Source organism: Lolium rigidum, chromosome 5 (genome assembly GCF_022539505.1).
Source record: "Lolium rigidum isolate FL_2022 chromosome 5, APGP_CSIRO_Lrig_0.1, whole genome shotgun sequence".
NCBI lineage: Eukaryota > Viridiplantae > Streptophyta > Magnoliopsida > Poales > Poaceae > Lolium > Lolium rigidum.
Genome location: NC_061512.1, coordinates 207,870,994 through 207,885,382, shown reverse-complemented (window position 1 = coordinate 207,885,382; position 14,389 = coordinate 207,870,994). Strand labels below are relative to the sequence as shown.

The following is a 14,389-nucleotide window of genomic DNA, read 5'->3' as shown; positions in this document are numbered from 1 at the left end:
AAAACTATCTGAAATGATGAGGAAATGTTCCTGGAAATTTCTAGGTCATAAAATTGTTTACGTCGCCAGAAAATTATAAGAGGTGTAAGTTCCAAAAAATCTCTTTCACAGTAATATGGACCCCATTAAGAACATTTTACATCTCAAACTTTTCTCATGTCTTTATCAATATAGCATCAACATGAAGGAAATTCACTGTGTGCTTTTTTTGTGTGTCCGCCGGTGAAACTACAAGCTCCAGTATTAGCTATGAAGCATATGGAAAAACTGACCTATCAACATATCATCTGCTTATCTTGGATTTTTGTTTTGTGCATATCATCATCTATTCTATATGTGCTTATAGTTAGTCTCGGCTTAGTTCTCCGAGATGAATCGGAGGGAAGAGTTGTACAGAGCCACAGTTCCGCGGTCCTGGAGAGCAGTACCGCAACTATGTTTTCTTCTCCATCCCACTCTTTGCTGACTCGCTTTCGTAGTAGCGAACAACTCGATCATTGATCTTCTGAGCCGGGCGATTATTCTCTTCCGGTATCTGCGTGAGAGAATAAGGGGGAAGCCGTCAAGACATGTCCAATGCAAATGATCATTCATATCCTGTGTGATCAAGTCTGGTGAACCATATGGCTTTTGTTCAGGGTGCATGCTCACTTCACCACCTACGTACCTCGGACACTCCGTCCAGCAGCTTGATCTGCTCCTCCGTTACGTGTTTTACCTGCAGGTAGACACATTCAGTAAAATGCTCTCGTATTACCCCATATTGCACACAACCTAAACAAATACCTTGCTCATGATGGTCCAGATAACACCTTCGGTGCAGGGCGGTGTTGTGAGGGAGCCCTCGTATCTGTAGTAGCCTGAAGATTCGTCTACCCAGTGGGATGGATCCACCGGTTCCTTCACATCCTCGTCCTCGTTATCCTTACCGGCAAGCCTCTTGAAGTATGGCCCCATCTGCACACATATATGCATACCAGCAAAAAAACACCTCAATAACCTTTTTCCCGATAAAGAGCGCCTCGTTTTCTCTTTCAACTGTTTATCCGTGAATTTGTGCAGCAGGAATCCATGGAGTGATACATCAGCGCTATGACAATGGTGCACGCCTTGCTGGCCGGGGGGACGACAGTACATACACTAGTCAAGGTTTTGCTGGGGTGTCCGGCTTGTTTGGTGGAGAAGAGCACGGAGATGACGGCGCGGGCATTGCTGGAGTCCTGGTGGACCAGGTGCATTTCCATGTCGAACCTGTCATCATACCGCTGGCTAGTAAGACCAACGATGCTGTGCTTGAATCTTAATTTCCATTAATATGGATAGATCTAGCTGCTTTGATCTTGCACTAGGACTCTAGGAGGGGATCTTTCCTAGTTAACTCAAGCTATCTCTCAGCTCTAACCTTTGGCATGGATGCGCACCTGGTGCCATTGACGGTGTGCTCGGAGGGGACGTGCCAGTGCACCTGCTGGAGCACGTAATCCTTCTTCTCCACCGTCAGTTTGCCATTCCCATCTTTCCATTTCAGCTAGACCACGGCGACCACAACAACAACAACAAAATTCAAGAAGAAAACCACAAGTTTAAACCGGTGAAAACAAATCTCTGGTTCTTAAAGAGGGGTATATTACGATGAAGTCGTGGCCTCGGTTTTGCATTATGCAGGCGCCGGCGTTGTAGGTGTGCTCTAGGGGTCCCATGTCCTGCTTGGCTTCCACCTTGGAGATGTCGATCGGGGACTGCTCTTTGCCGTCGCCACATATGGCCCAATCCGGATCTAGTGAGGCCCATTTGTCCGGCCCGGTCAGGGTTTTCTCCTCGTAGCTGAACAGAGAGTCTGTATGATCGCCAAAATGAGCTTTGGAGTTAGCAATCGATTTCGAATCTCTCCCTCTTAAATGGAAAATCAAGCAACAGGGAAACTGCAAGTGTTTAAAATGATCTTGCAAATTAAATTATCCTTTGGAGAAAATTTCGATATCTAACTTTGATTTACGAACACATTGGCAATTTAGCATGATGATGTCAAACTACCACTGAAATCACCAATCCGTGCGTACGTGATGCTGCCACCGTTGGCCCAGGCGCTGGAGTCGGGTCCGGCAACTCTGCAGATGCGGTGGAAAAGAAGGCCAGGATCGCAAGGGTCGCGGATGTGAAGGCGGTGCTCGGCTTGGCGGCGGCCAGAGCGTGTCTCCGACGAGCCGTCGTCATGGAGCGATCGATGGTAGCTAACCAAACCTGATCTGGAACCGATCGCTTGCAATACAGAGAGAATTAGAGAAAGCAGCAGCAGGTCGAGGCCGCACAGCGTGTGCGAGCGGGGGTCCTTCAAAGTAGGACGCGGGTGATTAGTGGGCCTCACCTTTTGTGGGGTGTTCTTTTTTTTTTTTGAACTGGGTGAGCTTTATTCATTAGGCAACCAAAGTTTTACAATCACGCATGAGTGAACCCAGCATGCAGGAAGGGACATTCTCATGCAACACACCACACTCACTCTTGCCTAATTGCGCTAAATCGTGCGCCACTATATTAGGGTCCGTTTGGTTGGAAGCATTGAAAGGGATGGGATGGATGGTTCAGGTTTTGGAGGATGGGATCGTCCTCGATTCGTCTTTTGTGTTTTGTTTGGTTGGAAGAAATGAAGTGGATGGGATGGTATCTATTTAGCTTACAATGCTTAATACTGACGAGTTAGCAGTCTTTTAATACAATTAATTAGCTTAACAGAGATCTAAAAAAAATAGCTTAACAGAAATTGGGAAACAATGTGATGAACGCACGGATTCAACAAATCGTCAACAAGGAAGAACGCGGGCAGGGAGCTGCGGCTGGTGACGCTGAGCTGCTACCAATCTTGGACGGTGACTGCGAGGTTGAGGCGGGCCGGCGAGCGAGCTTGAGGCGGCGGCATGGGCTCCTGGCGAGCAGAGTCCTGTCCCGGCGAGTGGCGGCCGACGACACCTGCCGATCTTGGATGGTGACTGCGAGGTTGAGGCGGGCCGGCGAGCAAGCTTGAGGCGGCGGCATGGGCTCCTGGCGAGCAGAGTCCTGTCCCGGCGAGTGCGGCCGGCGACGCCTGCCAATCTTGGACGGTGACTGCAAGATTGAGGCGGGCGGGCGACCTTGAGGCATCTGCTCGGGTAGCGGCGGCCGGACTTGGACGAGGTGGTCGCACGGTGACGGAATCGAGCTAGGAGTATGAGAGGAATTAGGAGTCGGTCCATGATGTCTACGCACGCTTCTATTCCTGTAGACAGTGTTGGGCCTCCAAGAGCAGAGGTTTGTAGAACAGCAGCAAGTTTCCCTTAAGTGAATCACCCAAGGTTTATCGAACTCAGGGAGGAAGAGGTCAAAGATATCCCTCTCAAGCAACCCCGCAATCACGATACAAGAAGTCTCTTGTGTCCCTAACACACCTAATACACTTGTCAGATGTATAGGTGCACTAGTTCGGCGAAGAGATAGTGAAATACAAGTGATATGGATGAATATGAGTGGTAATAACAATCTGAATAAAATGTGGCAGCAAGTAAACATGCAGTAGAACAGTAAATAAACGGAGATTCGATGTTTGGAAACAAGGCCTATGGATCATACTTTCACTAGTGGACACTCTCAACATTGATCACATAATAAAACCACTCTACACTCTCTTGTTGGATGACAAACACCATTAATTGTGTAGGGCTACAAGAGCACCTCAATGCCGGAGTTAACAAGCTCCACAACATTCGATGTTCATATTTAAATAACCTTAGAGTGCATGATAGACCAACGCAATTATACCGAGTACTAACATAGCATGCACACTCGTCAACATCAGCTATGAAAGGGGGAATAGATCACATCAATACTATCATAGTAATAGTTAACTTCATAATCTACAAGAGATCACAATCATAACCTATACCAAGTACTTCATGATGCACACACTGTCAACATTACATCATGGAGGAGGAATAGAGTACTTTAATAACATCACCAGAGTAACACATAGATGATATTCAACTAGATCACAAAGAGAGAGATGAACCACATAGCTATGGTAGAGCCCTCAGCCTCGGGGGAGAATTACTCCCTCCTCATCATAGGAGACAACGATGGCGATGAAGATGGCGGTGATGTCGATGGAGATGACTCCGGGGGCAATTCCCCGTCCCGACAGGGTGCCGGAACAGAGACTTCTATCCCCCGAATTGGAGTTTCGCGATGGCAGCGGCTCTGGAAGGCTTTCTGGTGTTTCGTCAATCCGTGTCGAAGATTTAGGTCACGAGGCATCTTATAGGCGAAGAGGCGGAGTCGGAGGGGCCACGGGGGACCCACACAGTAGGGGGGCGCGCCCTCCCCTCTGGCCGCGCCGCCATGGTGTGTGGGGGCCCTGGGCCTCCCCTCTGGTCCCTCTCCGGTGTTCTGGAAGCTTCGTGGAAATATAAGATCGTGGGCCTTGATTTCGTCCAATTCCGAGAATATTTCCTTACTAGGATTTCTGGAACCAAAAACAGCAGAAAACAGGAACTGACACTTCGACATCTCGTTAATAGGGTAGTTCCGGAAAACTCATAAAATCATCATAAAGTGTGAACAAAACATGTAGGTATTGTCATAAAAGTAGCATGGAACATAAGAAATTATAGATACGTTTGAGACGTATCAAGCATCCCCAAGCTTAGTTCCTACTCGCCCTCGAGTAGGTAAACGATAACAAGGATAATTTCTGAAGTGACATGCTATCATAATCTTGATCAATACTATTGTAAAGCATATGAGATGAATGCAGCGATTCAAAGCAATGGTAAAGACAATGAGTAAACAATTGAATCATATAGCAAAGACTTTTCATGAATAGTACTTTCAAGACAAGCATCAATAAGACTTGCATAAGAGTTAACTCATAAAGCAATAGATTCAAAGTAAAGGCATTGAAGCAACACAAAGGAAGATATAAGTTTCAGCAGTTGCTTTCAACTTCAACATGTTTATCTCATGGATAATTGTCAACACAAAGTAATATAACAAGTGCAATAGGTAAACATGTAAGAATAAATGCACACAGTTGACACAAGTGTTTGCTTCTAAGATAGAAAGAAGTAGGTAAACTGACTCAACAATAAAGTAAAAGATAGGCCATTCGCAGAGGGAAGCATGGATTACTATTTTTGTGCTAGAGCTTTTCATTTTGAAAACATAGAAACAATTTTGTCAACGGTAGTAATAAAGCATATGTGTTATGTATAAGACATCCTATAAGTTGCAAGCCTCATGCATAGTATACCAATAGTGCTCGCACCTTGTCCTAATTAGCTTGGATTAACATGGATTATCATTGCATAGCATATGTTTCAACCAAGTGTCACAAAGGGTACCTCTATGCCGCCTGTACAAAGGTCTAAGGAGAAAGCTCGCATTGGATTTCTCGCTTTTGATTATTCTCAACTTAGACATCCATACCGGGACAACATAGACAACAGGTAATGGACTCCTCTTTAATGCATAAGCATTCAACTGTTGAAATTCTCATAAGAGATTGAGGATTGATTGTCCAAACTGAAACTTCCACCATGATTCATGGCTTTAGTTAGCGGCCCAATGTTCTTCTCTAACAATATGAATACTCAAACCATTTGATCATGAAAATCGCCCTTACTTCAGACAAGACGAACATGCATAGCAACTCACATGATATTCAACAAAGGTAAAAGTTGATGGCGTCCCCAGAAACATGGTTACCGCTCAACAAGCAACTTATTAAGAAATAAGACACATAAGTACATATTCTTCACCACAATAGTTTTTAAGGCTATTTTCCCATGAGCTATATATTGTAAAGACAAAGGATAGAATTTTTAAAGGTAGCACTCAAGTAATTTACTTTGGAATGGCAGAGAAATACCATGTAGTAGGTAGGTATGGTGGACACAAATGGCATAGTTTTTGGCTCAAGGATTTGGATGCACGAGAAGAATTCCTCTCAATACAAGGCTAGGCTAGCAAGGTTGTTTGAAGCAAACTCAAGTATAAAACGGTGCAGCAAAACTTACATAAGAACATATTTTAAGCATTATAAGACTCTACATCGTCTTCCTTGTTGTTCAAACACCTTAACCAGAAAATATCTAGACTCTAGAGACCAATCATGCAAACCAAATTTTAACAAGCTCTATGTAGTTCTTCATTAATGGGTGCAAAGTACATGATGCAAGAGCTTAAACATGATCTATATGAGCACAACAATTGCCAAGTATCAAATTATTCAAGACTTTATACCAATTACCACATGAAGCATTTTCTGTTTCCAACCATATAACAATGAACGAAGCAGTTTCAACCTTCGCCATGAACATTAAAAGTAAAGCTAAGAACACATGTGTTCATACGCAACAACGGAGCGTGTCTCTCTCCCACACAAGCATGAATTTGTTCAGAGAATGAAAATAAGAAAACGAAAATAAAAGCACACAGACGCTCCAAGTAAAGCACATAAGATGTGACGAAATAAAAATATAGTTTCACTAGAGGTGACCTGATAAGTTGTCGATGAAGGAGGGGATGCCCAGGCATCCCCAAGCTTAGATGCTTGAGTCTTCTTGAAATATGCAGGGATGAACCACGGGGGCATCCCCAAGCTTAGACTTTTCACTCTTCTTGATCATATTGTATCATCCTCCTCTCTTGACCCTTGAAAACTTCCTCCACACCAAACTCAAAACAACTCATTAGAGGGTTAGTGCATAATCAAAAATTAACATATTAAGAGGTGACACAATCATTCTTAACACTACTGGACATTGCGCAAAGATACTGGAAGTTAATGGAACAAAGAAATCCATCAAACATAGCAAAACAGGCAATGCGAAATAAAAGGCAGAATCTGTCAAAACAGAACAGTCCGTAAAGACGAATTTTTTAGAGGCACTTAACTTGCTCAGATGAAAATGCTCAAATTGAATGAAAGTTGCGTACATATCTGAGGATTACTCACGTAAATTGGCAGATTTTTCTGAGTTACCTACAGAGAATACTACTCAAATTCGTGACAGCAAGAAATCTGTTTCTGCACAGTAATCCAAATCTAGTATCATCTTTACTATCAAAGACTTTTCTTGGCACAACAATGCAATAAAATAAAGATAAGGAGAGGTTGCTACAGTAGTAACAACTTCCAAGACACAACAAAACAGTAGCAAAATAAAACATGGGTTATCTTCCAAGAAGTGCTTTCTTTATAGCCATTAAGATGGGCTCAGCAATTTTAATGATGATGCTCTCATAAGGATGAGAGTTGAAGCAAAGAGAGCATCAAAAAGCAAGTATGAAAAAAATTTAAGCCTAACCACTTCCTATGAGAAGGAATCTTGTACACAAATAAATTCATGAGGAGCAAAGTGACAAGCATAGGAAGATAAAACACGAGTAACTTCAAGATTCTCAACATAAAGAGGGGAAACTTAATATTATTAAGATGCATATAACCGTGTTCCCCTCTCTCATAATAACTTTCAGTAGCATCATTGATGAAATCCACAATATACCCATCACTTAAAACATTCTTATCATGGTTCATATGCATAAAAGTATCATTAATTTTGGCATAAGAAGAGTTCTTCTCATTAATAGTAATTGGAGCAAGATTATTATCAAGAATTTGAACATGGTAAACAAGTTGCATACTAAGGGAATTGTTTTTAGCAATCCAATCATAACTATGACAAGTTTCATAAGGATAGTTATAACCTATATCATAGCATTCTTTATAATAATCATCAAAGATTGGAGGCATAGTGTCATCATAAGAAATAGAATAGTTATCTTTCACAGTATGTTCATCTGTGACCATACCATCATTGTTACTAGAAGGAGATGTATCAAACATATAATGATCAGTAGCAAAAGGATTTTCAAACACCTCATCCCCAAGCTTATAGCTTTCTATATAATTATGGGAGGAAGCATGGATAGTACTGATACTATGGCAATTATTAACATCATCATTTTCAGAATTAGTTTCCCAGAGATTTCCAATATCAAAAGTAGTGTGCTCTTTCAAATCATGATCACTAATGTAGGTAAAGGGCATAGGAAGATCATTGTACTCAGATTCATCATCATAATAATCATTAGGAGCAACATACTTACGGTTACCTATCGTTATCTCATACACGCGGGGATATGCCATTACCTCTTTCTCTTTATTCCCCTTCTTCTTCTTCTTCTTCTTCTTCTTCTTCTTCTTCTTCGTTCCCTTCTTCTTCTTCTTCTTCTTCTTCTCTTCCTTCTCCTCGTTCCCTTCTTTAGGAGGAAGAGGCTTGAAGGGAGGCTCCTCCACATAACCTGATTTATTTCCAGAAACAATAGAAGAAACTTGGGAGGATTCCTCCTTTTCATTAATAAGTCAAAACACACAGAGGTCCTATCATATTTTGGCAAAGTGTCATCTTCTAAAATATTTTGTATGTAAGTATTTGTATGGCAATTATCAATGCAATAAGAAAAACACCCACGTAGGACATCATCAATATCAAGATCACTCATATGTAACAAAGAGATTTTTCTTAATAACTCTTCACACCACAAAAATAGAGTAAGTTCATCATGCAGATTAGGAGTAATTTCATCATCACAATACAAATTTGCAGCACTCGTGGGGTTCGAATTATCATTGGAGGAGCATTGAAAATTAAAATGACCCACTCTATGGCAAAGTTCACAAATAAAAGGATAGATGGCACAAACCTTTTTACCAAGATCATCTAGAGCCCTAGACCACTTTCTAGTTTTTTCATTCATATGATGGATACAATATTCATCTTTGATTTGATTAATTCCATAGGGTCTATGAATTCCACAAAAATTAACATGCTTATAAGAAATAACATTTTCAGAAGTTTGGGCATGTTTATTGCAATCATTAATAACAGTTTCATCCTTCATGCAAGTGTCTTTAAAAGGTTCATGATACTTATCAAAATTCTTCTTAGGCAATTCAAAATGAGAGGCAAAAGCTTTATAAATATTTGCAACAACTTGAGAGTCAAGACCATAAGTAGCACTCATATTTCGAATTTTATTAGTATCCATAAAAGTTTCAATGCATTCATAATCATAATTTATACCTGACTCTTTACCTTTGTCGTTCTCCCAATCTTCAGCGTTCTCCTCAATCCGGTCAAGAAGATCCCACCTAGCTTCAACCTCCTTGCTTGTGAAAGATCCCTCCAAACAGGCATCTAGATAGTCCTTGTGGTGTCCTGAAAGCCTTGCATAAAAATTATTAATAATAACATTACGGGGGAGCTCATGAATGGGACATTTGAGCATTAGTGACTTCAATCTCCCCCATGCTTGGGAAATACTCTCTCCATCACGAGGATAAAAGTTATAAATGTAATTTCTATCGGTATGCACTTCATGAGGAGGATAAAATTTAGAATAAAAGAGAGGTACAATTTCCTCCCAATCAAGAGAATGACTATTCTTCAGCAATTTATACCAATGCGCCGCTTTACCAGACAACGAAATAGAGAATAGTTTCTTCATCACTTCATCCATAGAGATACATGCACACTTCAATAACCCGCATAATTCATGCAAAAACAGTAAATGATCTCCGGGATGGATAGTTCCATCCCCTTCATAGCGGTTATCCATAACACGTTCAATAATTTTCATGGGTATCTTGAAAGAAGTACTTTCAGTAGGTGGATTTAAAATATCACAAGCATCATTAGAGTTATCGCATATGGGAGATAAAGCATTATCAGAGCAAATTTTCTCCCCTAAAGATGGGAAGCTAAAAAGATCATAAATACTAGCTTCCCCAAGCTTAGACTTCTCCATAGCATTAGCAGTAATTGCGTTCATACTAATAACATTGCTACTAGCATGCAAATAAGGTTCCATAGGTTTTTAATTTTTGCATCAAATAATTCATGTCTTAACTCAGGAAATAGATTAAAAAGCTCATTGTTGTTTTCCATTATGCCTAACTAGTGAAAAATAAAAACAAGAAACAAAAAGATGCAATTGCAGGATCTAAAGGAAATAGCTTCGAGCACTCACACACCGGCAACAAGACTAGGAGATAGCTTAGTAGTCGGAGGATATGAATACCTTTTACCTTACCTCCCCGGCAACGGCGCCGTAAAATAGCTTGATGTCTACGCACGCTTCTATTCCCGTAGACAGTGTTGGGCCTCCAAGAGCAGAGGTTTGTAGAACAGCATCAAGTTTCCCTTAAGTGAATCACCCAAGGTTTATCGAACTCGGGGAGGAAGAGGTCAAAGATATCCCTCTCAAGCAACCCTGCAATCACGATACAAGAAGTCTCTTGTGTCCCCAACACACCTAATACACTTGTCAGATGTATAGGTGCACTAGTTCGGCGAGGAGATAGTGAAATACAAGTGATATGGATGAATATGAGTGGTAATAACAATCTGAATAAAATGTGGCAGCAAGTAAACATGCAGTAGAACAGTAAATAAATGGAGATTCGATGTTTGGAAACAAGGCCTAGGGATCATACTTTCACTAGTGGACACTCTCAACATTGATCACATAATAAAACCACTCTACACTCTCTTGTTGGATGACAAACACCATTAATTGTGTAGGGCTACAAGAGCACCTCAATGCCGGAGTTAACAAGCTCCACAACATTCGATGTTCATATTTAAATAACCTTAGAGTGCATGATAGACCAACGCAATTATACCGGGTACTAACATAGCATGCACACTGTCAACATCAGCTATGAAAGGGGGAATAGATCACATCAATACTATCATAGTAATAGTTAACTTCATAATCTACAAGAGATCACAATCATAACCTATACCAAGTACTTCATGATGCACACACTCGTCAACATTACATCATGGAGGAGGAATAGACTACTTTAATAACATCACCAGAGTAGCACATAGATGATATTCAACTAGATCACAAAGAGAGAGATGAACCACATAGCTACGGTAGAGCCCTCAGCCTCGGGGGAGAACTACTCCCTCCTCATCATAGGAGACAGCGATGGCGATGAAGATGGCAGTGATGTCGATGGAGATGACTCCAGGGGCAATACCCCGTCCCGGCAGGGTGCCGGAACAGAGACTTCTGTCCCCCGAATTGGAGTTTCGCGATGGCGGCGGCTCTGGAAGGCTTTCTGGTGTTTCGTCAATCCGTGTCGAAGATTTAGGTCACGAGGCATCTTATAGGCGAAGAGGCGGAGTCGGAGGGGCCACGGGGGACCCACACAGTAGGGGGGCGCGCCCCCCCTCTGGCCGCGCCGCCATGGTGTGTGGAGGCCCTGGGCCTCCCCTCTGGTCCCTCTCCGGTGTTCTGGAAGCTTCGTGGAAATATAAGATCGTGGGCCTTGATTTCGTCCAATTCCGAGAATATTTCCTTACTAGGATTTCTGGAACCAAAAACAGCAGAAAACAGGAACTGGCACTTCGGCATCTCGTTAATAGGTTAGTTCCGGAAAACGCATAAAATCATCATAAAGTGTGAACAAAACATGTAGGTATTGTCATAATAGTAGCATGGAACATAAGAAATTATAGATACGTTTGAGACGTATCAGTCCACGAATTAGGAAAACAGGGATGGAGAGGGCCGGCCAATTCTAAGGGATCACTTGGTTCAGCATATTTAAGGTATATTCTCTTGAGTGGATGGTACCATCCCTCACAGTTTGTAACCAAACACATATAAAAAGGGGACCATCCCATCCCATCCCTCCTCTGGTTTGGAACCAAACGCACGCTTACTCACCCTAGACACCTTGCAAACTTGCACTTCTGGTAGCATATCAAGCATAGTTCTTGCTTCCACAAAAAGGCTCCAGTTCGACGAACGGTCCCTGTCCGGGGATGAAAGAACAGCTACAACCCTGGCACAGTTCGTTTCAAGAATTCCAGAGTATTGCAGATTTGCAGCTAAGTATCTGATGCCTTCCAAGAGAGCCAGAATTTCAGCCTCCTCCGCGCTAGCACACAGCGACAACGTTTTCCAGGAAGAATACAGAACCCGTCCTGTATCGTTCCTTGCCACCAACCCAGCTCCCCCCGGGACATTTGGCGAGTTCCAACCGGCATCCACATTAACCTTGATCCACCTAGGTCCAGGGGCTAGCCAATTCGAGGGCGCTTCACTTCCCATGACAGGTGCAGGGCTATTCGCCGCAATAGCTGACTTGCCTTTAGGGTCCGGTGCGGAAGTCCCTGGTTGGAGAGAGTCCACATAGCTCTGAAGGAATGACACAGACGCCGCGATGGAAGCCTTGCCGTCACCATGTACTACATTGTTTCTGTGATGCCACGTGCGCCACAATAGGAACATGAGATTGACCCGCATGGCTGTTGTAGCTCCATCAAGAAGAAGGAGAAACCAGTTGCGTCCCGTATAGCGGAAGGCCTCCTCGGTCGGCAGCATCCAGACGCTCCGCATGCCGTCACGGCGGGCTCGGGCCAAGGTACATCGCACCATGGAATGATGGGCATCCTCATTCTCGGAGCCGCAAATGGAGCATATTGGCATGATACGCGGAATGCGTCGGTGCAGGCTTTCAGTCACAGCCAACGAGTCAGTAGCGAGGCGCTGATGTCTACGCACACTCCTTTTCCTGTAGACAGTGTTGGGCCTCCAAGAGCAGAGGTTTGTAGAACAGCAGCAAGTTTTCCCTTAAGTGGATCACCCAAGGTTTATTGAACTCAGGGAGGAAGAGGTCAAAGATATCCCTCTCAAGCAACCCTGCAATCACGATACAAGAAGTCTCTTGTGTCCCCAACACACCTAATACACTTGTCAGATGTATAGGTGCACTAGTTCGGCGAAGAGATAGTGAAATACAAGTGGTATGAATGAATATGAGCAGTAGTAACGGCGCCAGTAAAATAGCTTGCTGGCGTGCAATTGATGGTAGTAATATTGCAGGAAGTAAAGATGCAGTAAAACAAGAAATAAGCGATGATTGCGTATTTGGAAACAAGGCCTAGGGATCATACTTTCACTAGTGGACACTCTCAACATTGATCACATAATAAAACCACTCTACACTCTCTTGTTGGATGATGAACACCATTAATTGTGTAGGGCTACAAGAGCACCTCAATGCCGGAGTTAACAAGCTCCACAACATTCGATGTTCATATTTAAATAACCTTAGAGTGCATGATAAACCAACGCAATTATACCGAGTACTAACATAGCATGCACACTGTCACCAACAGACTATGAAAGGAGGAATATATCACATCAATACTATCATAGTAATAGTTAACTTCATAATCTACAGGAGATCACAATCATAACCTATACCAAGTACTACATGATGCACACACTCGTCACCGTTACATCATGGAGGAGGAATAGACTACTTTAATAACATCACTAGAGTAGCACATAGATTAATAGTGATATAAAGCACATTGCAATCATAAAGGAATATAAATAAGCACTTCACTATGCTATTCTGAATTACTCTCTGGCAAGATAACGAACACTAATTCATCATGTAGGCAAACCTTAAAGATGTATTCCCAAGTACTAATAAACACCCCACGCGGTCACTGTGAGCATTCATAGGAGGTACTAACACACAACAATTTCATAGAGACATCCAACTCAAATCATAACTCAGTGAATAAGTATTCTGTGAAATATAGCCTAAGAGACCCACACGGTGCACACACCTGTCACCTTTACACACGTGGGACAAGGAGTCTCCGGAGATCACATAAGTAAAATCCACTTGAATAGCATAACGACATCTAGATTACAAGCTCATCATATGGATCTCAATCATGTAAGGCAGCTCATGAGATCATTGTATTGAAGTACATGGAGAGAGAGATTAACCACATAGCTACCGGTACAACCCTTAGCCTCGTGGGAGAACTACTCCCTCCTCATGGGAGACAGCAGCGTCGATGGAGATGGCGGTGGTGTCGATGGAGATGCCTTCCGGGGGCACTTCCCCGTCCCGGCGGCGTGCCGGAACAGAGACTCCTGTCCCCCAGATCTTGGCTTCGCGATAACGGCGGCTCTGGAAGGTTTCTCGTACCGTGGCTTTTTCGTATCGAAGATTTAGGTCAGGGAGCTTCTTATAGGCGAAGAGTCGGAGTCGGAGGGGCTACAGAGGACCCACACAGTAGGGGGCGCGCCTGGCTCCTTGGCCGCGCCGCCCACACGTGTGGGGCCACCAGGGCTCCACTCTGGTGCCTCTCGGGTGTTCTGGAAGCTTCTTGGAATTATAAGATGCTGGGCGTTGATTTCGTCCAATTCCGAGAATATTTCCTTACTAGGATTTCTGAAACCAAAAACAGCGAAAACGAGAACCGGCACTTCGGCATCTCGTCAATAGGTTAGTTCCGGAAAACGCATCAAAACG

General features: G+C 43.0%; 1 protein-coding gene across 1 annotated transcript; it reads right to left on the bottom strand.

Annotated features, from left to right (window-relative positions):
* Positions 1–215: 215 nt before the first annotated feature.
* On the bottom strand, positions 216–1,877 carry LOC124655159 (dioscorin dioA3-like). Its single transcript, XM_047194109.1, has 6 exons — positions 1,632–1,877; positions 1,403–1,528; positions 1,140–1,251; positions 787–957; positions 668–718; positions 216–535 (listed from the first exon to the last, which is right to left on the bottom strand). Exons 2-6 carry the CDS (start codon positions 1,429–1,431, stop codon positions 434–436), a joined length of 465 nt encoding a protein of 154 aa, XP_047050065.1. The 5' UTR covers positions 1,432–1,528; positions 1,632–1,877; the 3' UTR covers positions 216–433.
* Positions 1,878–14,389: the final 12,512 nt, after the last annotated feature.

Coding starts and splice junctions, on each gene's coding strand:
- LOC124655159 (XM_047194109.1), bottom strand. CDS start 1,431: ATGGCACCAGGTGCGCATCCATGCCAAAG. Junction 719..786: donor TCTGGACCATCATGAGCAAG/GTATTTGTTTAG, acceptor GTCTACCTGCAG/GTAAAACACGTAACGGAGGA. Junction 536..667: donor TGCTGGACGGAGTGTCCGAG/GTACGTAGGTGG, acceptor TCTCTCACGCAG/ATACCGGAAGAGAATAATCG.